This window comes from Cherax quadricarinatus, chromosome 77 (assembly GCF_038502225.1).
Source record: "Cherax quadricarinatus isolate ZL_2023a chromosome 77, ASM3850222v1, whole genome shotgun sequence".
NCBI lineage: Eukaryota > Metazoa > Arthropoda > Malacostraca > Decapoda > Parastacidae > Cherax > Cherax quadricarinatus.
The window spans coordinates 2815652-2839159 of NC_091368.1; the positions used below are offsets into that span (position 1 = coordinate 2815652).

General features: G+C 42.8%; 1 protein-coding gene across 1 annotated transcript in view; it reads left to right on the forward strand.

Annotated features, from left to right (window-relative positions):
* Positions 1-23508, forward strand: part of Tusp (WD40 superfamily protein Tusp) — a 128989-nt gene that overhangs the window by 52882 nt on the left and 52599 nt on the right. Inside the window, exons 4-7 of the mRNA XM_070101426.1 lie at positions 3713-3895; positions 14723-14830; positions 20199-20358; positions 21027-21139. Coding sequence (XP_069957527.1) covers positions 3713-3895; positions 14723-14830; positions 20199-20358; positions 21027-21139 — 564 coding nt within the window. The remainder of the gene's footprint in view (positions 1-3712; positions 3896-14722; positions 14831-20198; positions 20359-21026; positions 21140-23508) is intronic.

Genomic DNA, 23508 nt, shown 5'->3' on the forward strand with positions numbered 1-23508 from the left:
ACACCCTCCCCTACACCCTCCCGTACACGCTCCCCTACACCCTCCCCTACACCCCTCCCCTACACCCTCCCCTACACCTTCCCCTACACCTTCCCCTACACCTTCTCCCCTACACCCTCCCCTACCCCTACACCTTCCCTACACCCTCCCCTACACCTTCTACCCCCCTACACCCTCCCCTACACCTTCCCCTACACCTTCCCCTACACCTTCCCCCACCCCTCTCCCCTACACCCTTCCCTACACCTTCCCCTACACCCTCCTCTACACCCTCCCCTACACCCTCCCCTACACCCTCCCCTACACCCTCCCCTACACCTTCCCCTACACCTTCCCCTACACCTTCTCCCACCCCTCTCCCCTACACCTTCCCCTACACCTTCCCCTACACCCTCCCATACACCTTTTCCTACACCTTCCCTTACACCCTTCCCTACACTCTCCTTTACACCATCCCTTAGACTCTCCCCTACACCCTCCCCTACACTCTCCCCTACACCCGCCCCAACACCCTCCCCTACACCCACCCCTACACCTTCCCCTACACCCTCCCCTTCACCCTCCTCTACACCTTCCCTACACCTTCCCCTACACCTTCCCTTACACCCTTCCCTACACTCCCCTTTACACCCTCCCTTACACTCTCCCTTACACCCTTCCCTACACTCCCCTTTACACCCTCCCCTACACTCTCCCCTGCACCCTCCCCTACACCCTCCCCTACACCCTCCCCTACACCCTCCCCTGCACCCGCCCCTACACTCTCCCCTACACCCTCCCCTACTCCTCCCCTACACCCTCCCCTACACCATCCCCTACACCTTCCCCTACACCCTCCCCTACACCCTCCCCTACACTCTCCCCTACACCTTCCCCTACACCATCCCCAACACCTTCCCCTACACCTTCCCCCACCCCTCTCCCCTACACCCTTCCCTACACCCTCCCCTACACCCTCCCCTACACCCTCCTACACCCTCCCCTACACCCTCCCCAACACCTTCCCCTACACCTTCCCCCACCCCTCTCCCCTACACCTTCCCCGACACCTTCCCCTCCACCCTCCCCTACACCCTCCCATACCCTTACACCCCCTTCCCCTTCCCTACACTCTCCTTTACACCCTCCCTTAGACTCTCCCCTACACCCTCCCCTACACTCTCCCCTACACCTTCCCCTACACCTTCCCCTACACCCTCCCCTACACCTTCCCCTACACCCTCCCCTTCACCCTCCCCTACACCCTCCCCTACACCTTCCCCTACACCTTCCCCTACACCTTCCCTTACACCCTTCCCTACACTCCCCTTTACACCCTCCCCTACACTCTCCCCTACACCCTCCCCTACACCCTCCCCATCATACCAAGTACTGAAGGGTAGGGGTATGAGGTACCAGGTGAGACACCCCCCCTCCTCCCCTTCCCTCCCAAGGTATTGATCGACAGGTCTCCCCTCCCTGCTACCACCCCAGTGCCACTCTATCACCCCTTTCTCCCCTCCCCCTCCCCTGGCATATACTCCCCTTAACCTCCTACCATAGCTGAAACGTAGCGTAAAATATATATTAATATTGATTTTATCGCATCTGTGTTTTTTATGGTTTTGTTGCGATTTTCAATTGTTTAAAGATCTTATTTCGTTTATTCTTTCGATTATTCTCTTGTTTGGACTTTATTTTCCTCTTTCATTTATAGTTGTCATCTTCAATTGTTTTGTTTCCATTTCGTTTATAATTATTTCTTTCGTTTATAGTAGTGATCTTCAATTGCTTTTTTCTTTTGTTTATAGTTGTTATTGTCATCTGTTTTGTTTCATTTTATTTATAGTTGTGATCTTCCATTTTTTCTCTTTTGTTTATAGTTGTGATCTGCAATTGTTTTTCTCTTTCGTTTATAGTTGCGATCTTCAATTGTTTTTCTCTTTCGTTTATAGTTGCGATCTTCAATTGTTTTTCTCTTTCGCTTATAGATGCGATCTTCAATTGTTTTTCTCTTTCGTTTATAGTTGCGATCTTCAATTGTTTTTCTCTTTCGTTTATAGTTGCGATCTTCAATTGTTTTTCTCTTTCGTTTATAGTTGCGATCTTCAATTGTTTTTCTCTTTCGTTTATAGTTGCGATCTTCAATTGTTTTTCTCTTTCGTTTATAGTTGCGATCTTCAATTGTTTTTCTCTTTCGTTTATAGTTGCGATCTTCAGTTGTTTTTCTCTTTCGTTTATAGTTGCGATCTTCAATTGTTTTTCTCTTTCGTTTATAGTTGCGATCTTCAATTGTTTTTCTCTTTCGTTTATAGTTGTGATCTTCAATTGTTTTTCTCTTTCGTTTATAGTTGCGATCTTCAATTGTTTTTCTCTTTCGTTTATAGTTGCGATCTTCAATTGTTTTTCTCTTTCGTTTATAGTTGCGATCTTCAGTTGTTTTGTTTTTATTTCGTTTATAATTGTGATCTTCAATTGTTAATTTTCTTTTTTCTCTGTCTCTGAGAGATGTATATCTCTCAATATATAATCACTGAGAGATGTTTCTCTGATTATCACTGCTCTCGCGCTCTCTCTGACTTCCTGAGCTGCCTCTCTCTCTCTCTCTCTCTCTCTCTCTCTCTCTCTCTCTCTCTCTCTCTCTCTCTCTCTCTCTCTCTCTCTCTCTCTCTCTCTCTATCCATCTATCTCTCTCTCTCTCTCACTGCATGACTTCCTGACTGACCAGTGTGATTTACAGCCTGCCTCTCTGACTGACCTATAGTACTCTCTGACTGACCTGTATGACCCTCTGACTGACCTGCACGACCCTCTGACTGACCTGTATGACCCTCTGACTGACCTGTATGATCCTATGACTGACCTGTATGATCCTCTGACTGACCTGTATGATCCTCTGACTGACCTGTTTGACCCTCTGATTGACCTGTATGACTCTGACTAACCTGTATGATCCTATGACTGACCTGTATGACCCTCTGATTGACCTGTATGACTGACTAACCTGCATGAACCTCTGACTGACCTGTATGATCCTCTGACTGACCTGTATGACTTTAGCTAACCTACGTGACCCTTTGACTGACCTGTATGACCCTCTGACTGACCTGTATGAATCTGACTAACCTGTATGATCCTATGACTGACCTGTATGACCCTCTGATTGACCTGTATGACTCTGACTAACCTACATGACCCTTTGACTGACCTGTATGACCCTCTGACTGACCTGTATGACCCCCTGACCGACCTGTATGACCCTCTGACTGACCTGTATGACCCTCTGATTGATCTGCATGATTCTGACTAACCTGCGTGAACCTCTGACTGACCTGTATGACCCTCTGACTGACCTGTATGACCCTCTGCTGACCTGTATGACCCTCTGACTGATTTGTATGACTCTCTGATTGACCTGTATGACTCTGACTAACCTGCGTGAACCTCTGACTGACCTGCATGACCCTCTGACTGACCTGTATGACCCTCTGATTAACCTGTATGACCCTCTGACTGACCTGTATGACCCTTTGACTAACCTATATGACCCTCTGATTGACCTGTATGACTCTGACTAACCTACATGAACCTCTGACTGACCTGTATGACCCTCTGACTGACCTGTATGACCTGTATGACTCTGACTAACCTGCATGAATCTCTGAGTGACCTGTATGACCCACTGACCGACCTGTATGACCCTCTAACTGACCTGTATGACTCTCCTTGACAGGTAACGCTGGTCAAGTGGAACGAGCCCTACCAGAAGTTAGCAACCTGCGACTCTTCAGGAATCATCTTCGTCTGGATCAAATATGAGGGGCGCTGGAGCATTGAACTCATCAATGACCGTAACACCCCCGTCACGCACTTCTCCTGGAGCCATGACGGACGCATGGCACTCATCTGCTATCAGGTCAGTGCCAGAACATCAGTGACAGAGCTTCCAGGCCCTAAACACGCTGCCAACTGTGTGACAAGGCGTCAGAGTAAGTGAAACGAGGCGTGCCGCGTCCCTAGACTTTCACGGTTCAGTTCAGTCACATGCTTATGTGACACCTGAGTAGCTTCATTGTCAAAACGTTTCGACTTCTCGGCAAGGTTTCTTCGGTGAATACAAAGGCGATATAAGGCCATTCGTAAGTATTTTAGTGTTTGTCAAACGTGTATTACAAAAAATATAATTCAGAATTTACCTATTTCCATTTGGGCTGCATAAATATCTCTATGTTACGTTGAAAAGATGTTTGTCATATATAAATATATATATATATATATATATATATATATATATATATATATATATATATATATATATATATATATATATATATATATATATATATATATATATATATATATATATATATATGATAGAGTGGGAGAGGCACTATCAAGAAATTTTCATGAAAATAAGACAAAATTTTGGAGTTAAACAAGTTAAGAAAGCCTAGGGAAAGTATGGATTTGTCAGTTAAAAACAGAGTAGGGGAGTTAGTAGATGGGGAGAGGGAGGTATTAGGTAGATGGCGAGAATATTTTGAGGAACTTTTAAATGTTGAGGAAGAAAGGGAGGCGGTAATTTCATGCACTGGCCAGGGAGGTATACCATCTTTTAGGAGTGAAGAAGAGCAGAATGTAAGTGTGGTGGAGGTACGTGAGGCATTACGTAGAATGAAAGGAGGTAAAGCAGCTGGAACTGACGGGATCATGACAGAAATGTTAAAAGCAGGGGTTGATATAGTGTTGGAGTGGTTGGTACTTGTTACGTTTTGAGTCTTTCTTTTCAGAGAGGAGACCCGTTAGTAACAACAGGTGAAGAGTCACTCAGGTCTTCTTACTCTTTTTAAATACACATATATAAATATAAGGCAAAAAAGTTCTATAATGCTTTATCTGGTTTTATTCAGTATAAAACTAAGCTTATAAAGTCACTTAATAATTTAAATAATTGATAAAATTTAGGTATACCTTTTCTTATAAATTTATATGTACACAATCACTGTAGTTTCACAATCAAAGTCGAGATGAATGAAACACTAGAGAGGGTGTCTTTACCACCTCCTCAATCAATTATATACACCACAGCTAGAACTGGTTAGAGACTATCACGAGACTTTAATAGTTGGAGATCACAGACGTGGTGTATTGCTTCAATTATATAGCTGACGGTACAGACGCAACCCGTCAAATATTCCGAGTCTGAAGTAATCCAAGCAACCTTGGTTGAACCCAAGAATAATGGTTCAAAGGTTCTCCTGAGACTTGCAACTAGAGAATAAGGGAGCTCCGTGGCTTGGTGCTTTCTCTACCGGAGGTGAGAATGAACTGCTATGAGTAAAACTCCCTAGCTTGACGTCACCTCGGAATGAGTGAGTTTGTGAAGCACAAACGACCACAACATATAAACACAAAACATCCTACAAAATAAATCAATTCATGGCCAGATAATATTATAAAACTAGGAGTCTTTATTTTAGCGAAACGTTGCCACAATAAATGTCACATTAGTTGCACTTGTGTCCTTTTACTTTACAATATAATACTAAGTGAAAAAGCCGTAATTACACACTAATCAACTGACCCTTCTTCAGTTATGCACAAAGGGCGTAACAGTACTTTTGTTTAATTAATGTATGAAAGAGGGGAAGGTACCTAGGGATTGGCGGAGAGCATGTATAGTCCCTTTATATAAAGGGAAAGGGGACAAAAGAGATTGTAAAAATTATAGAGGAATAAGTTTATTGAGTATACCTGGAAAAGTGTTATAATTGAAAGAATTAGAGGTAAGACAGAATGTAGGACTGCGGATGAGCAGGGAGGCTTCAGAGTGGGTAGGGGATGTGTAGATCAAGTGTTTACATTGAAGCATATGTGTGAACAGTATTTAGATAAAGGTAGGAAGTTTTTATTGCATTTATGGATTTAGAAAAGGCATATGATGGAGTGGATAGAGGAGCAATGTGGCAGATGTTGCAAGTATATAGAATAGGTGGTAAGTTACTAAATGCTGTAAAGAGTTTTTATGAGGATAGTGAGGCTCAGGTTAGGGTGTGTAGAAGAGAGGGAGACTAATTCCCGGTAAAAGTAGGTCTTAGACAGGGATGTGTAATGTCACCATGGTTGTTTAATATATTTATAGATAGGATTGTAAAAGAAGTAAATGCTAGGGTGTTCGGAAGAGGGGTGGGATTAAATTATGAGAAATCAAATTCAAAATGGGAATTGACACAGTTACTTTTTGCTGATGATACTGTGCTTATAGGAGATTCTAAAGAAAAATTGCAAAGGTTAGTGGATGAGTTTGGGAATGTGTGTAAAGGTAGAAAGTTGAAAGTGAACATAGAAAAGAGTAAGGTGATGAGGGTATCAAATGATTTAAAGAAAAATTGGATATCAAATTGGGGAGAAGGAGTATGGAAGAAGTGAATGTTTTCAGATACTTGGGAGTTGACGTGTCGGCGGATGGATTTATGAAGGATGAGGTTAATCATAGAATTGATGAGGGAAAAAAGGTGAGTGGTGCGTTGAGGCATATGTGGAGTCAAAAAAACGTTATCTATGGAGGCAAAGAAGGGAATGTATTTAAGTATAGTAGTACCAACACTCTTATATGGATGTAAAGCTTGGGTTGTGAATGCAGCAGCGAGGAGGTGGTTGGAGGCAGTGGAGATTTCCTGTCTAAGGGCAATGTGTGGTGTAAATATTATGCAGAAAATTCGAAGTGTGGAAATTAGGAGAAGGTGTGGAGTTAATAAAAGCATTAGTCAGAGGGCTGAAGAGAGGTTGCTGAGGTGGTTTGGTCATTTAGAGGGAATGGATCAAAGTAGAATGACATGGAAAGCATATAAATCTATAGGGGAAGGAAGGCGGAGTAGGGGTCGTCCTCGAAAGGGTTGGAGAGAGGGGGTAAAGGAGGTTTTGTGGGCGAGGGGCTTGGACTTCCAGCAAGCGTGCGTGAGCGTGTTAGATAGGAGTGAATGGAGACGAATGGTACTTGGGACCTGACGATCTGTTGGAGTGTGAGCAGGGTAATATTTAGTGAAGGGATTCAGGAAACAGGTTATTTTCATATAGTCGGACTTGAGTCCTGGAAATGGGAAGTACAATGCCTGCACTTTAAAGGAGGGGTTTGGGATATTGGCAGTTTGGAGGGATATGTTGTGTATCTTTATATGTATATGCTTCTAAACTGTTGTATTCTGAGCACCTCTGCAAAAACAGTGATTATGTGTGAGTGTGGTGAAAGTGCTGAATGATGATGAAAGTATTTTCTTTTTGGGGATATTCTTTCTTTTTTTGGGTCACCCTGCCTCGGTGGGAGACGGCCGACTTGTTGAATATATATATATATATATATATATATATATATATATATATATATATATATATATATATATATATATATATATATATATATATATATATTGAATATATATATATATATATATATATATGGTATAAACCTTGGTAATAAATACCGACAAGTTGGTTTAGAAAGACACGTAAGCAAACACTATAACATATTTATTAGAAAACGTTTCGGTCCTGAGACCTTGATCGCTTCTAGCATACAGAGGTAGAAAGACATTATATATATAGGCGGAGAGTGAGATGTGACGCACGTGACTTGAGGAATGTCATAAGAACATAAGAATGGAGGAACACTGTAGAAGGCCTACTGGCCCATGCGAGGTAGGTCCTTATCAAAACAACCTCTACCTATGATGAGGACGGGTAGACGATGAAATCATGTGACTCCTGTGTTGTTGGGTTGGTGCTGCTTAAGTATCATGTATGCCAATGTTTTTGAAATTTTGTAGTTTCCAGTGTTGCGTTCTATAGTGTCAGTGACGGCGATTAGTGAGGCTTCTAGGCACCGTCGGCGTCTGAGGTCTGATTCGATGAGAACGAGTTGTGCCTCGTTCCAGTTCATCAAATGCCCCGTGGAGTCTATGTGGAGGACACAGACGTACCTTACATCGTCTCTGTTAGAGGCATTTCGATGCTCATTCAGACGGACTGCAAGATCTCTGCCTCTCTCGCCTACATATTTCTTGGGACAGAACCCACAGGGGATAGTGTAGACGCCTGCTGTAGAAGTTAGAGGTGTGGGGCTGCGTTTCGTAGTGAGGTCTTTGATAGATGATGTGTTTATGGTGGAAACGTTGATGTTACTCATAGCAAGTGCCCGGCGAGTATTCGTGGCAATATCGCCACATGGGAGTACTATGAACTGTTTAGGGGGCTGTTTCATGGGCGGTTTGTTGAGGATAGCTTGTGCCTTGAGTCTGCAATCTCGGATGAAGAAAGATGGGAACTGAAGACGTGTAAAGGCTTGTGTTATGTAAATTCATTCTTCCTTCTAGAAAACCCAAAGGGCTGGAGATGCAGAGCTCTCAGAAGAAGCCAATGAGGACTCCTCTCTCTTGTTGGAGTGTCTTTGTGTGAATAAAAGTGCATATAAGATCATCCTTGTTGTTGGGTTTCTATACGCATGAAGTTTGTCACTGTGAGTCTGCACGAGTAGAGACGTCCGGGAAAGGAAGTTTGCCATCATTTTCGAGTTCAAGTGTAAACTTTATTGATGGTTCAACTGCATTGATCTTGTTGAGAAGGGCCTGGATATTGAGACGTCTCGGATGAAAGCCAATATATCATCAGCGTATCTTAGCCCAGGTAACGGTGTTGGGAATGAGGTGCTGAATTTCTCTGTCTCCAGGTTTTTCCATGAAGAGGTTGGCAAACACAGCACTGAGAGCAGGCTGCCCATTGCCATCCCAAAGCATTGTTTGTAACAGTTGTCTGATACTTGGAAAGTTGGAAATTAACACAAAGTTCCACTACATTGATGAAATCTAGAAGAGGTAAAAGAGGGGTCGTGGTTTTCAGTGAGCCTCTGTCTCAGAATGTTGATTGCAGCGTCAGTAGGAACGTTGGTGAAGGGGGCTGTGACATCGAGAGCGTATCATTTTTGACATTCAGGTTGGAAATTCGGGAGAGAAGGTCTGGAGTGTTTGAGGTGGGCTGGACTGATGGTGCCAGAAGCGCTGAAAGGTATTTGGCAAGGTGGCCGGCTAGTCTGTGTGGTGCTCCCTATGCCCGAAGTGATAGGCCGTAGTGGGATGGGTTTGTGTCTTAGGAGGCCATACAGACGTGCCTGGTTTCGGTTGACCTGGTAAAAGTTTAAGTAGTTTTTTGCCTTGTTCTGATTTTAAGTAAGATGCTCCGAGCCTTTTGAAGGAAAGTCTGGGTACTTTAATTAGCACTGATTCCGATACAAGGCTGGGTATGTGTTAGCATCGTTGGGGGAAAGATTTTAAGGCTTTATTGTTGTAGTCGACAGTGTTAGGTAACACCACACCTCCTTGGTCAGCGGTTGTAATGACGATATCATCGTTGTTGGCCAAGTTCTGAGTGCTTGGATGTATCTTCTGCGGGAATGTTGGTCACCCGAGGCTCAGTGGCTGCAGCGGTGATAATTCCTTGGACAAAGCCAAAGGTTTGTTCTTGGTTACCATATCCGCAGATTATGTTTCTTGTTGATTGCCAGTAGTAACCGGGCCCTAGGCTGGGGGCTTCTGTCTCAGTGACGGTTAGTGTACCGGAAGTAAGTTATTTATGATTTCTGGTCGTCATTTGCTCCATTTGCTGTAGGAGCACAGGTCATAGATTTTCGCCAGTAGCTTCAATTTCTGTGGATGTTGTAGTGGTAACTTGGCTGGTATATATTCTGCCGTCCTTCTGTCGGGAGTAAGATGAAGCACAGATTTGAGCCAACACATAATGGGCCTCCTTCTGGAGCAAATCGCAGTTCATCAGGCTTTCTCTAAGGTAGGCGTAAACCTTGGGAGAAAGGGTGTCTAGATGCTTGGTCAGTTGTGAGGAGTGGACCGTGGTACCACCATCTCAGCAAGACAGTCTTCTAGGAAGATGTGTCGGTTCGAGACTATTAGCTTTGAGTAGGAGCGAAAGGTATTCTCTGTATACTATGTCCATAGTGTGTTGCAATCAGACAAGATGGTATAAACCTTGGTAATAAATATCTGACAAGTTGGTTTGAAGACACGTAAGCAAACACTATAACATATTTATTAGAAAACGTTTCAGTCCTGAGACCTTGATCACTTCTAACACATACAGAGGTAGAAAGACATTATATATATGAATGAAGTGAGATGTTGACGCACGTGACTGAAAGTGTGTAGGCATAAGAATGGAGGAACGCTGTAGAAGGCCTACTGGCCCACGTGCAGAGGCAGGTCCTTATCAAAACAACCTCTACCTATCTGATGAGGACGGGTAGACGATGAAATCATGCTGACTCCTGTGTTGTTGGGTTGGTGCTGCTTAAGTATCATGTATGCCAATGTTTTTGAAATTTTGTAGTTTCCAGTGTTGCGTTCTATAGTGTCGGTGAAGGCGATTAGTGAGGCTTCTAGGCATAACTCGTTCTCACCGAACCAGACCTCAGACGCCGACGGTGCCTAGAAGCCTCACTAATCGCCGTCACCGACACTATAGAACGCAACACTGGAAACTACAAAATTTCATATATATATATATATATATATATATATATATATATATATATATATATATATATATATATATATATATATATATATATATATATATATATATATATATATTGTTGCGGCCCCTGCCAAACTAGCGGTTAAATAGTTAACCTGCCGGCCGGCAGTACCACTGGGTGCGTCATCAAACCCAATGTGGGGACTGCTGGGCCGGCCTTAGAGCAGTAAGAGCCTGAGTGCCTCACGGTACACACCTAAGCAGTAGGTACCTGACCACCGAAGGGTACACGTCTACTGGCTTTAGTAACAGTATGTACCAGAGCGCCTCGCTGTACACACCTAAGCAGTAGGTACCTGACCACCGAAGGGTACACGTCTACTGGCTTTAGTAACAGTATGTACCAGAGCGCCTCGCTGTACACACCTAAGCAGTAGGTACCTGACCACCGAAGGGTACACGTCTACTGGCTTTAGTAACAGTATGTACCAGAGTGCCTCGCGGTACACACCTAAGCAGTAGGTACCTGACCACCGAAGGGTACACGTCTACTGGCTTTAGTAACAGTATGTACCAGAGCGCCTCGCTGTACACACCTAAGCAGTAGGTACCTGACCACCGAAGGGTACACGTCTACTGGCTTTAGTAACAGTATGTACCAGAGCGCCTCGCTGTACACACCTAAGCAGTAGGTACCTGACCACCGAAGGGTACACGTCTACTGGCTTTAGTAACAGTATGTACCAGAGCGCCTCGCTGTACACACCTAAGCAGTAGGTACCTGACCACCGAAGGGTACACGTCTACTGGCTTTAGTAACAGTATGTACCAGAGCGCCTCGCTGTACACACCTAAGCAGTAGGTACCTGACCACCGAAGGGTACACGTCTACTGGCTTTAGAAATATTATGTACCTGAGCGCCTCGCTGTACACACCTAAGCAGTAGGTACCTGACCACCGAAGGGTACACGTCTACTGGCTTCAACATTAAGTACCTGAACTCCTCAGGGTACACGTCTATGCAGTAGGTACCTGACCACCGAATCGTACCTATCTACTGGCGTTAGAAGAACCGCTCACCGCAGCTCACTGAGTCTGTTGGCCTCAGTTACTTGACGGCCGCATTCAGTGAGCTTGCAGCATGGTGTTCGGCTAGCGGTGTGTCAACCGCCTTTGGAGAGGATTTACTGGACTACCGGTGATGTCTGTGGACTCACCGTCTACGTTTATCAACTGTGGGCCGGAGTCGTCAGATGCTGTTTAGTGGGACATTACATGAAGAAAAGGTTGGAGTGTTACACTGAACTGGGCCAGGACCGTAGTGTGACACTGAGGGACGTACGATGGAGTGGAACACTGAGATATGCACAGGACCGTAGTGGAACACTGAGATGAAAAGGGTGTCGTGGGACACTGAAGATGGCCTGGTTGTAGTGTACACTGAACAGTGTCGTGTGACTGACTTCGTGTCGTGAGAGGCAGTTGATTGTAATTTATTATTATAAAAATGTTATTTATAATTTATTGTTTTAGCATAGAGATATATATATATAGTGACACAGTAGTGTCAAGAACGTTGTGCCCTGTGTAGGGTTACGAATAATTATTTATTATTTTAGTAATGCTAATTATAATTTATTATAGTAACATGTACATATTATATATCATAGTTCAAATACCTCTAGACCAAAGATAGTTGATTTTTATATATTAAAGATTAAAATATATTAATGTGTATTTATGTATCCCGAACTCTTTATTACAAAAGAAGTAAATCTTAATACCATCGTCTTTTAAAAAATTACTTTTTTTGTAATATATGAGTGGCCTGTCCGGGAGGATAATGATTATCAAGAATGATTTCTGGATGATCATATCCGGGATGACGGTTCGGGATACATATTACATTGATCTTTGTGTGTCGGTCCTTTTGTGGTGGGGGTGTTGCGGCCCCTGCCAAACTAGCGGTTAAATAGTTAACCTGCCGGCCGGCAGTACCACTGGGTGCGTCATCAAACCCAATGTGGGGACTGCTGGGCCGGCCTTAGAGCAGTAAGAGCCTGAGTGCCTCACGGTACACACCTAAGCAGTAGGTACCTGACCACCGAAGGGTACACGTCTACTGGCTTTAGTAACAGTATGTACCAGAGCGCCTCGCTGTACACACCTAAGCAGTAGGTACCTGACCACCGAAGGGTACACGTCTACTGGCTTTAGTAACAGTATGTACCAGAGCGCCTCGCTGTACACACCTAAGCAGTAGGTACCTGACCACCGAAGGGTACACGTCTACTGGCTTTAGTAACAGTATGTACCAGAGTGCCTCGCGGTACACACCTAAGCAGTAGGTACCTGACCACCGAAGGGTACACGTCTACTGGCTTTAGTAACAGTATGTACCAGAGCGCCTCGCTGTACACACCTAAGCAGTAGGTACCTGACCACCGAAGGGTACACGTCTACTGGCTTTAGTAACAGTATGTACCAGAGCGCCTCGCTGTACACACCTAAGCAGTAGGTACCTGACCACCGAAGGGTACACGTCTACTGGCTTTAGTAACAGTATGTACCAGAGCGCCTCGCTGTACACACCTAAGCAGTAGGTACCTGACCACCGAAGGGTACACGTCTACTGGCTTTAGTAACAGTATGTACCAGAGCGCCTCGCTGTACACACCTAAGCAGTAGGTACCTGACCACCGAAGGGTACACGTCTACTGGCTTTAGAAATATTATGTACCTGAGCGCCTCGCTGTACACACCTAAGCAGTAGGTACCTGACCACCGAAGGGTACACGTCTACTGGCTTCAACATTAAGTACCTGAACCCCTCAGGGTACACGTCTATGCAGTAGGTACCTGACCACCGAATCGTACCTATCTACTGGCGTTAGAAGAACCGCTCACCGCAGCTCACTGAGTCTGTTGGCCTCAGTTACTTGACGGCCGCATTCAGTGAGCTTGCAGCATGGTGTTCGGCTAGCGGTGTGTCAACCGCCTTTGGAGAGGATTTACTGGACTACCGGTGATGTCTGTGGACTCACCGTCTACGTTTATCAACTGTGGGCCGGAGTCGTCAGATGCTGTTTAGTGGGACATTACATGAAGAAAAGGTTGGAGTGTTACACTGAACTGGGCCAGGACCGTAGTGTGACACTGAGGGACGTACGATGGAGTGGAACACTGAGATATGCACAGGACCGTAGTGGAACACTGAGATGAAAAGGGTGTCGTGGGACACTGAAGATGGCCTGGTTGTAGTGTACACTGAACAGTGTCGTGTGACTGACTTCGTGTCGTGAGAGGCAGTTGATTGTAATTTATTATTATAAAAATGTTATTTATAATTTATTGTTTTAGCATAGAGATATATATATATATAGTGACACAGTAGTGTCAAGAACGTTGTGCCCTGTGTAGGGTTACGAATAATTATTTATTTTAGTAAATTGCTAATTATAATTTATTATAGTAACATGTACATATTATATATCATAGTTCAAATACCTCTAGACCAAAGATAGTTGATTTATATATATTAAAGATTAATTGATTTTAATGTGTGTATTTATGTATCCCGAACTCTTTATTACAAAAGAAGTAAATCTTAACATCTCTTCCTTTTAAAAATTACTTTTTTGTAATATATATATATATATATATATATATATATATGTATATATATATCTATATATATATCTATATATATATATATATATATATATATATATATATATATATATATATATATATATATACATGTGTGTATATATATATATATATATATATATATATATATATATATATATATATATATATATATATATATATATATATATATATATATATATATGCAATAAGATCACAGTAAACAGGTGATTTCAAAATATGCAAAACAACCACTCTGAAAGAATAGAGAAATTCCAAGCGCTTTCGTGACTACTCACATTATCATAGTTCCTTGATAATGTGAGTAGTCACGAAAGCGCTTGGAATTTTCTCTATTCTTTCAGAGTGGTTGTTTTGCATATATATATATATATATATATATATATATATGTATATATATACGTAGATGTTAATGCTATTACGAAGGCTTTCGTTGGCAGTTGTTCAGTGGTATGTTACCCAGTGGTAACAGAGGTGACTGGACTGGTATTGGTTAGAGAAAATAACAGTATGTAACATGTTTTTGGTCTGGTCCAGGATGGCTTCGTTTTGGTTGGTTCTGTGGCGGGCCAGCGGTACTGGTCCAGCATGCTCAACCTACAGTCAACTATAACATCTGGTGTATTTACTCCAGACGACCAGCAGGTGAGACAAAGTGAAAGAGAGAGAGACAGAGACACAGTGTGAGACAGAGAAAGTGAGTGAGAGAGAGAGACAGTGTGAGATAGAAAAAGTGAGTGAGTGTGTGTGTGAGAGAGAGAGAGAGAGAGAGAGAGAGAGAGAGAGAGAGAGAGAGAGAGAGAGAGAGAGAGAGAGAGAGAGAGAGGGAGAGAGACAGAGAAAGTGAGTGAGAGAGAGAGAGAAAGAGAGAGAGAGAGAAATTTTCAGAAAATTGAAGGATATCCATAATCCTGTAGTATATGTGGATACAAACCTGGAGCTACAGGAGGAAGGTTCAGAAGTCCTACCTTAGGGACTCCTGTCCAAAGATCAAGACTGCCCTCTTGGGCTGTGTTGTAAAGTTGCAGCTAAGATAATCCATCACAGGGAAGCACTTCATGAGCTCTTCAAATCATTAAATAATCTACAAGCTATTGTAGGAGGTCAGTGCAAGCCTGCATCAAGTGACGTAAGCTGCTCAGCTGATGGTGACACTATTGTAGAAGGTTAGTGCAAGCCTACATCAAGTGACGTAAGCTGCTCAGCTGATGGTGACACTATTGTAGAAGGTTAGTGCAAGCCTACATCAAGTGACGTAAGCTGCTCAGCTGATGGTGACACTATTGTAGAAGGTTAGTGCAAGCCTACATCAAGTGACGTAAGCTGCTCAGCTGATGGTGACACTATTGTAGAAGGTTAGTGCAAGCCTACATCAAGTGACGTAAGCTGCTCAGCTGATGGTGACACTATTGTAGAAGGTTAGTGCAAGCCTACATCAAGTGACGTAAGCTGCTCAGCTGATGGTGACACTATTGTAGAAGGTCAGTGCAAGCCTACATCAAGTGACGTAAGCTGCTCAGCTGATGGTGACACTATTGTAGAAGGTCAGTGCAAGCCTACATCAAGTGACGTAAGCTGCTCAGCTGATGGTGACACTATTGACAAAGACTGGAAGTCCCACACTGAGCTTAACTCAGGGGTAAACAACTGGTGGAATTCTGTCATCGCTAAGGTCCCACAAACTGACAGAGTTCAAAACACTACATTGGGGAATTCTAACACAATTCCTCTGACCACCACAGAGGGAACAAATCCTCTTCCCAGCAACGAAGGAAGCCTTGGATCTGTTATTTCTCCTACACCTGACATCTCTGCTTCAGCCACTGCCAGTCCACTTGACAGTGCACACACCATCTCTGATCCTACTCCTGTCAGCACACCTGCCGACACTATTCCAGAATCTGGCAGCAGTGCTTCATCAGCAAGTTCTGAGCCAGGAGTTTCTCCACCAGAGATTGGTGCAGTTAATAATCAGGGAACTATCACTTCACCTGATCACCTACTGCGCCAAAGTACGAACAGCAGGGACACATCTGTCAGAACTGGTAGAGGACGGGGCAGAGGACGTGGAAGAGGACATGGAGGAGGAAGACATCTACAGTCGTCTCACCCTCCACTAACACAGTTCCAGTGGCAGAACCTGAGGACAAATCTGCAAAACACAGGAGGTGCAACAGATCATAGTCCACCCTCCCAGGCACCTATGCTGTGCTCTCGCTGTCACCGGAAGGGGCACACTGCCAACAACTGCCTGCGAGATACCAGGTGCAATTACTGCTTCAAGAAAGGACATCAGGAGGACCAGTGTCGGAAGAAAAAGGAACTTGACAGAGAGGACCACCTGTTTAGAGACCTGTTCTCATAACAAACCAGCAGGATCTCTGAATTGGTGAACACACTCACACGTCACCCACTCAGCTCCTCCTATCCCAGCCCAGCAGGTGGTACTGTGCCTTATGCAAGACCACAGACCTACATCCCTGCAGCTGCTTCAGTACCCTACCTCTCTCAAGGGCAGGCACCTTACATGCCCTACACACCCACCACCTCAAGCTGACCACATCATCATGAGGAGCCAGTCTATCAGCATCCTGTCGGCCAACATAAAAGGTTTCATTACTAATGTTGGAGAGCTCACACATAGTTTTGTGAACACTCGACGTCCCGACATGATAGCTGTTGTTGAAACATTTTTGGATGACAGGACTCCAGAAAATTTTGCAAGAATTGCTGGCTACACCTCATGGATGAGAAGAGACAGACAAGGGCAAGGAGGAGGTGTTGCTGTGTGCTTCTCTAAAAGTGTTCATGCCCAGCACATTGATGTTGCCACCCCTACACATCTTGAAATGATGTTCTTCAAGCTCTGCATAAACACTAGTACCTCTGTACTAGCATGTGCAATGTACAGACCTCAGTGGCAACATGCAGACCCCATCAACTTCCTAATGGAAAATACTGACTCCCTTCTGCTACAACACAACTGTCAACATATCATAATTGTTAGTGACCTCAGCCAGCACTTTATACAGAGGGACTTTGATGACCTTCTTGCAGTGTTTGACATGAGAAACTTTGTTGATTTCCGTACTCACATCTCTGGCTCCTCCCTTGACCCAGCAGTGAGTGATCTGGCAGAAGGCATAGTCACTTGCCAACCCCTCGGCTATGTTGGATCGTCTGACCACAAGGCTGTTTTTACGACACTTAAGATCCCAACAGAACGGGGTGAGGAGTCTACACGCACAGCCTGGCTATGGGAAAGAGGTAATTGACCAGCCCTTTGCTCTGTGCTCGCCACCACCGATTGGAATGCTCTTCTCCAAGGAGATGCTGACAACCAAGTGAAAGCCTTCACTGGACACATCCTTAATCTACAACAAGAACACATCCTCACCGGCAATATGTGACGAAGCCTACAGATCAGCCTTGGTTTGGCTTTAATTGTAGAGAGGCTGCTACTGCTAAGTACAAAACATGGCGAAGGTATAAGAGACATCCTACCACCTATAACAGGAACTTGCACAGGCAAGCCTGTAGGCATATGGGTGACGTTCAAAGTGGGCCATTGCTAAATGGGATGTGGACACTAAAAGAAAGCTAGCATCAGGTAGGGTAGGCTCCAAAACCTGGTGGTCCCTGGTCAAGGACAGACAAGGTTATCTGCCTGATGAACTCATTCCACCTCTAAATCGACAGGATGGGACCACCTCTACTAGTAGCCAAGAGAAGGCGGACCTCTTTGCTGAACACTTTGCTACCAAAATGCAAGTTCCTGATCCAGCAAGAGACCCTCCTTGGCTAGCTGCAAGAACTGTGTCAAAACTGTCAGTGGTGACAATAAGGCAGGAGGAGGTACATTTCCTTCTTAAATCGCTTGACCAAAAAAAGGCTGTGGGCCCAGACAAGTTGAGCCCAAGATTGTTGAGAAGATGTGCAGATCAGCTAGCAGCACCTCTAACTCGCATCTTTCAGCACTGCCTAGTACAGCGTAAATGGCCCTCTCTATGGAAAGAGGCAAATGTAGTCCCTGTTAACAAAAAGAAGAGCAGAGCAGAAATCAGCAACTACAGGCCAGTGTCACTCCTGTCAATCACTGGTAAGATCCTTGAGACAATAATCTCAAGACAAATGACAGAGTTTTTTGACTACCACTCACTACTTTGTGATCGTCAATATGGCTTCAGGAAAGGTTACTCTGCTGCTGATCTGTTGTTAATCCTCTCCACTAAGTGGCACCAGTCACTGGATGAATCCAAAGTCAGCTGTGTGGTAGCACTGGACATTGCTGGCGCTTTCGACCGGGTGTGGCACCAGGGCCTCTTAGCAAAACTTCAAGCACTGGGAATTGCAGGCTCTACGCTATGTCTCCTCAGTGATTACCTTCATGGTAGATCTCTAAGTGTAGTTCTCAATGGAACGGAATCAGCAAGACATCCTATTGGGGCAAGCGTTCCACAAGGAAGTGTGCTGGGTCCACTGTTATGGAATGTCTATTTCAACGACCTTCTTCATCTCATCCCAGAATCACATGCATATGCAGACGACTGTACACTGACATTCACTTATCCAAGAGAAGAAATGCCAGCTGCTCTAAGCTACATCAATCACCAGCTGAGAGCTATATCAGCTTGGGGAAATAGATGGCAAGTAACATTTGCACCTGAGAAAACGCAAATGATGATCGTCTCTAGGCACCATGATGGTAATGCTGGTGCAGTAGTAAGGATGAATGGGAGGGTGTTGGCACCTGGAGAAGAAGTTGATATCCTTGGGGTGAAATTTGACTCCAAACTAACCATGAAGAACCATGTTGTAAATCTTGCAAACAAGGCAACCAGGAAGCTTACAGCACTTCGCCGTATCTCCCATCTGCTTGACAGTAGGGGTTGCAAGATCCTGTACGAGACACAAGTACGCTCGCACCTTGAGTATGCTCCACTTTCTTGGTTTGCCTGCCCCCCCCCCCTCTCATCTGCGACTGCTTGACAGAGTAGAGAACAGAGCAAGACGTCTCATCTCTCGCCTGGACCCATCCTGGATAGATCTGTCATTTCAGCAGAGCCTTCAACATAGGAGGGATGTGGGTGGCCTTACTGTTATGTACAAGGCCAATATTGTCAAAATACCACACTTGGATCCACTTCGAGGACAGCGTGAAACAAGCTTTTTTGCCACAAGACGGGCAGAAAGCAGCAACTTCACTCTGGCTGTACCCTTCTCCAGAACATCACTCCATCTGAGATCATACATACCCAGGATGACTCGAGTATGGAACACATTCGTACAGCATAATGATGTCAACGAGATAAAGTCAGTTGATCAAATGAAAGTGCTGGCCCACAGATGGCTCCAACTTCATCCTGTTCCCTACCTGTATGTCTCATAACAATAAAAATGCTTTCAAATGAGCTGATGTAGGTAACAGCTCTTAGCTTGCCAATAAAGTTAGGAATCCTTAACCTGTACATAGCTGTCAATAAAGCTAGGGATCCTTAACCTTGTCAAACCCTGCGTAAAGAGAGAGAGAGAGAGAGAGAGAGAGAGAGAGTTAAAGAAAATGTTAATACACATTTTTTTGCATGTTATTAATGTAGCTTTATACATCAATTAGTAAATATTGTGGTGATCACCTGACATCATTTAATTCTACAGTCATCGTTCTAACACCTGTATTCATCGTTCTAACACCTGTATTCATCGTTCTAACACCTGTATTCATCGTTCTAACACCTGTATTCATCGTTCTAACACCTGTATTCATCGTTCTAACACCTGTATTCATCGTTCTAACACCTGTATTCATCGTTCTAACACCTGTATTCATCGTTCTAACACCTGTATTCATTGTTCTAACACTTGTATTCATCGTTCTTGCACCTGTATTCATCGTCCTAACACCTATATTCATCGTTCTAGCATATCCCATTCATCATTCTAACATCCGCTCATCATTCTAACACTTCCTACTCATCATTCTAACACCTCCCGCTCATGATTTTGCACTCACCAGGTATACTTCGGGACTACCTCTGGTATGGTGATAGTAATGGACGTTCATGGTGTGATGGTGTCACAAGTGCCACTGCTGGATGACACTGCCATCACTGACCTGGCTTGGTCATGTCCAAAGTTCAAGATGGAAGAGAATGAGGAGAATAATGCCAGGAATGGTGAGAGGGGAGAGAGGGTGGGAGAAGAGAGAGAGAGAGAGAGAGAGAGAGCAGGAGAGAGAGAGAGAGCAGGAGAGAGAGAGAGAGAGGAAGCGAGAGAGAGAGAGAGAGAGAGAGAGAGAGAATAATGCAATTGAAAGAAGTGAAATTGTCACAGTCGTTGTTGTTGTTATTATTATTATTATTATTATTATTATTATTATTATTATTATTATTTTTAATAATAATAATAATAATAATAATAATAATAATAATAATAATAATAATAATAATAATAATATTATTATTATTATTATTATCATTATTATTATTATTTTTTATTATTATTATTATTATTATTATTATTATTATTATTATTATTATTATTATTATTATTATTATTATTATTATTATTATTATTATTGTTATTATAATTATTATTATTATTGCTATTATTATTATTATTATTATTATTATTATTATTATTATTGTTATTATAATTATTATTATTATTGCTATTATTATTATTATTATTATTATTATTATTATTATTATTATTATTATTATTATTATTATTATTATTATTATTGTTATTATAATTATTATTATTATTGCTATTATTATTATTATTATTATTATTATTATTATTATTATTATTATTATTATTATTATTGCGTCGTCTTCCCCAGGTGAGACCAGTCCTCTACTAGCAGTGGTCTTTCAAACCGGTCTGGTCTACTTACTGAGGACTCACGATGACCTGACCCCTACAGTGGTCAGGACCGGACTCAGGGGAGTACAGGTAAGTTCAGATGAGTGCTGGTGAGTCAACATGAGTGCTAGTGAGTCAACATGAGTGCTGGTGAGTCAACATGAGTGCTAGTGAGTCAACATGAGTGCTGGTGAGTCAACATGAGTGCTGGTGAGTCAACATGAGTGCTGGTGAGTCAACATGAGTGCTGGTGAGTCAACATGAGTGCTGGTGAGTCAACATGAGTGCTGGTGAGTCAACATGAGTGCTGGTGAGTCAACATGAGTGCTGGTGAGTCAACATGAGTGCTGGTGAGTCAACATGAGTGCTAGTGAGTCAACATGAGTGCTGGTGAGTCAACATGAGTGCTGGTGAGTCAACATGAGTGCTGGTGAGTCAACATGAGTGCTGGTGAGTCAACATGAGTGCTGGTGAGTCAACATGAGTGCTGGTGAGTCAACATGAGTACTGGTGAGTCAACATGAGTACTGGTGAGGCACTCTGTTGCGTAATAAGTCAATGATGTACTGTGTTACGCAGAGAACTGAATTCAGCAGCTGTCTAAGCAAGGTTATTTTGGTGTGATGTTTCGGCCTGTGTAGAGCTTTGTCAAGTTATGTTTCACTCTGTGTAGAGCTTTGTCAAGTTATGTTTCACTCTGTGTAGAGTTTTGTCAAGTTATGTTTCACTCTGTGTAGAGTTTTGTCAAGTTATGTTTCACTCTGTGTAGAGCTTTGTCAAGTTATGTTTCACTCTGTGTAGAGCTTTGTCAAGTTATGTTTCACTCTGTGTAGAGTTTTGTCAAGTTATGTTTCACTCTGTGTAGAGCTTTGTCAAGTTATGTTTCACTCTGTGTAGAGTTTTGTCAAGTTATGTTTCACTCTGTGTAGAGTTTTGTCAAGTTATGTTTCACTCTGTGTAGAGTTTTGTCAAGTTATGTTTCACTCTGTGTAGAGTTTTGTCAAGTTATGTTTCACTCTGTGTAGAGCTTTGTCAAGTTATGTTTCACTCTGTGTAGAGCTTTGTCAAGTTATGTTTCACTCTGTGTAGAGTTTTGTCAAGTTATGTTTCACTCTGTGTAGAGCTTTGTCAAGTTATGTTTCACTCTGTGTAGAGTTTTGTCAAGTTGTGTTTCACTCTGTGTAGAGTTTTGTCAAGTTATGTTTCACTCTGTGTAGAGTTTTGTCAAGTTGTGTTTCACTCTGTGTAGAGTTTTGTCAAGTTATGTTTCACTCTGTGTAGAGTTTTGTCAAGTTGTGTTTCACTCTGTGTAGAGTTTTGTCAAGTTATGTTTCACTCTGTGTAGAGCTTTGTCAAGTTATGTTTCACTCTGTGTAGAGTTTTGTCAAGTTATGTTTCACTCTGTGTAGAGTTTTGTCAAGTTGTGTTTCACTCTGTGTAGAGTTTTGTCAAGTTATGTTTCACTCTGTGTAGAGTTTTGTCAAGTTGTGTTTCACTCTGTGTAGAGTTCTGTCAAGTTATGTTTCACTCTGTGTAGAGCTTTGTCAAGTTATGTTTCACTCTGTGTAGAGCTTTGTCAAGTTATGTTTCACTCTGTGTAGAGCTTTGTCAAGTTATCCTAAATCTTTTTGTTGTGTGAAACATGACTTGATTAAGCCCTTAAAGTAATAATAATAATAATAATAATAATAATAATAATAATAATAATAATAATAATAATAATAATAATAATAATAATAATAATAATAATAATAATAATATTCTTGTTATCCTTATTCTTAATAATAGTATTATTATATTTATATTTACAAGGGAGACTAAATCTTTACCGGTTCTAACACCTCCTATTCATCATTCTAACACCCGCTCATCGTTCTAACACCTCCTATTCATCATTCTAACACCCGCTCATCGTTCTAACACCTCCTATTCATTATTCTAACACCCGCTCATCGTTCTAACACCTCCTATTCATTATTCTAACACCCGCTCATCGTTCTAACACCTCCTATTCATTATTCTAACACCCGCTCATCGTTCTAACACCTCCTATTCATTATTCTAACACCCGCTCATCGTTCTAACACCTCCTATTCATTATTCTAACACCCGCTCATCGTTCTAACACCTCCTATTCATTATTCTAACACCCGCTCATCGTTCTAACACCTCCTATTCATTATTCTAACACCCGCTCATCGTTCTAACACCTCCTATTCATTATTCTAACACCCGCTCATCGTTCTAACACCTCCCATTCATTATTCTAACACCCGCTCATCGTTCTAACACCTCCTATTCATTATTCTAACACCCGCTCATCGTTCTAACACCTCCTATTCATTATTCTAACACCCGCTCATCGTTCTAACACCTCCTATTCATTATTCTAACACCCGCTCATCGTTCTAACACCTCATATTCATTATTCTAACACCCGCTCATCGTTCTAACACCTC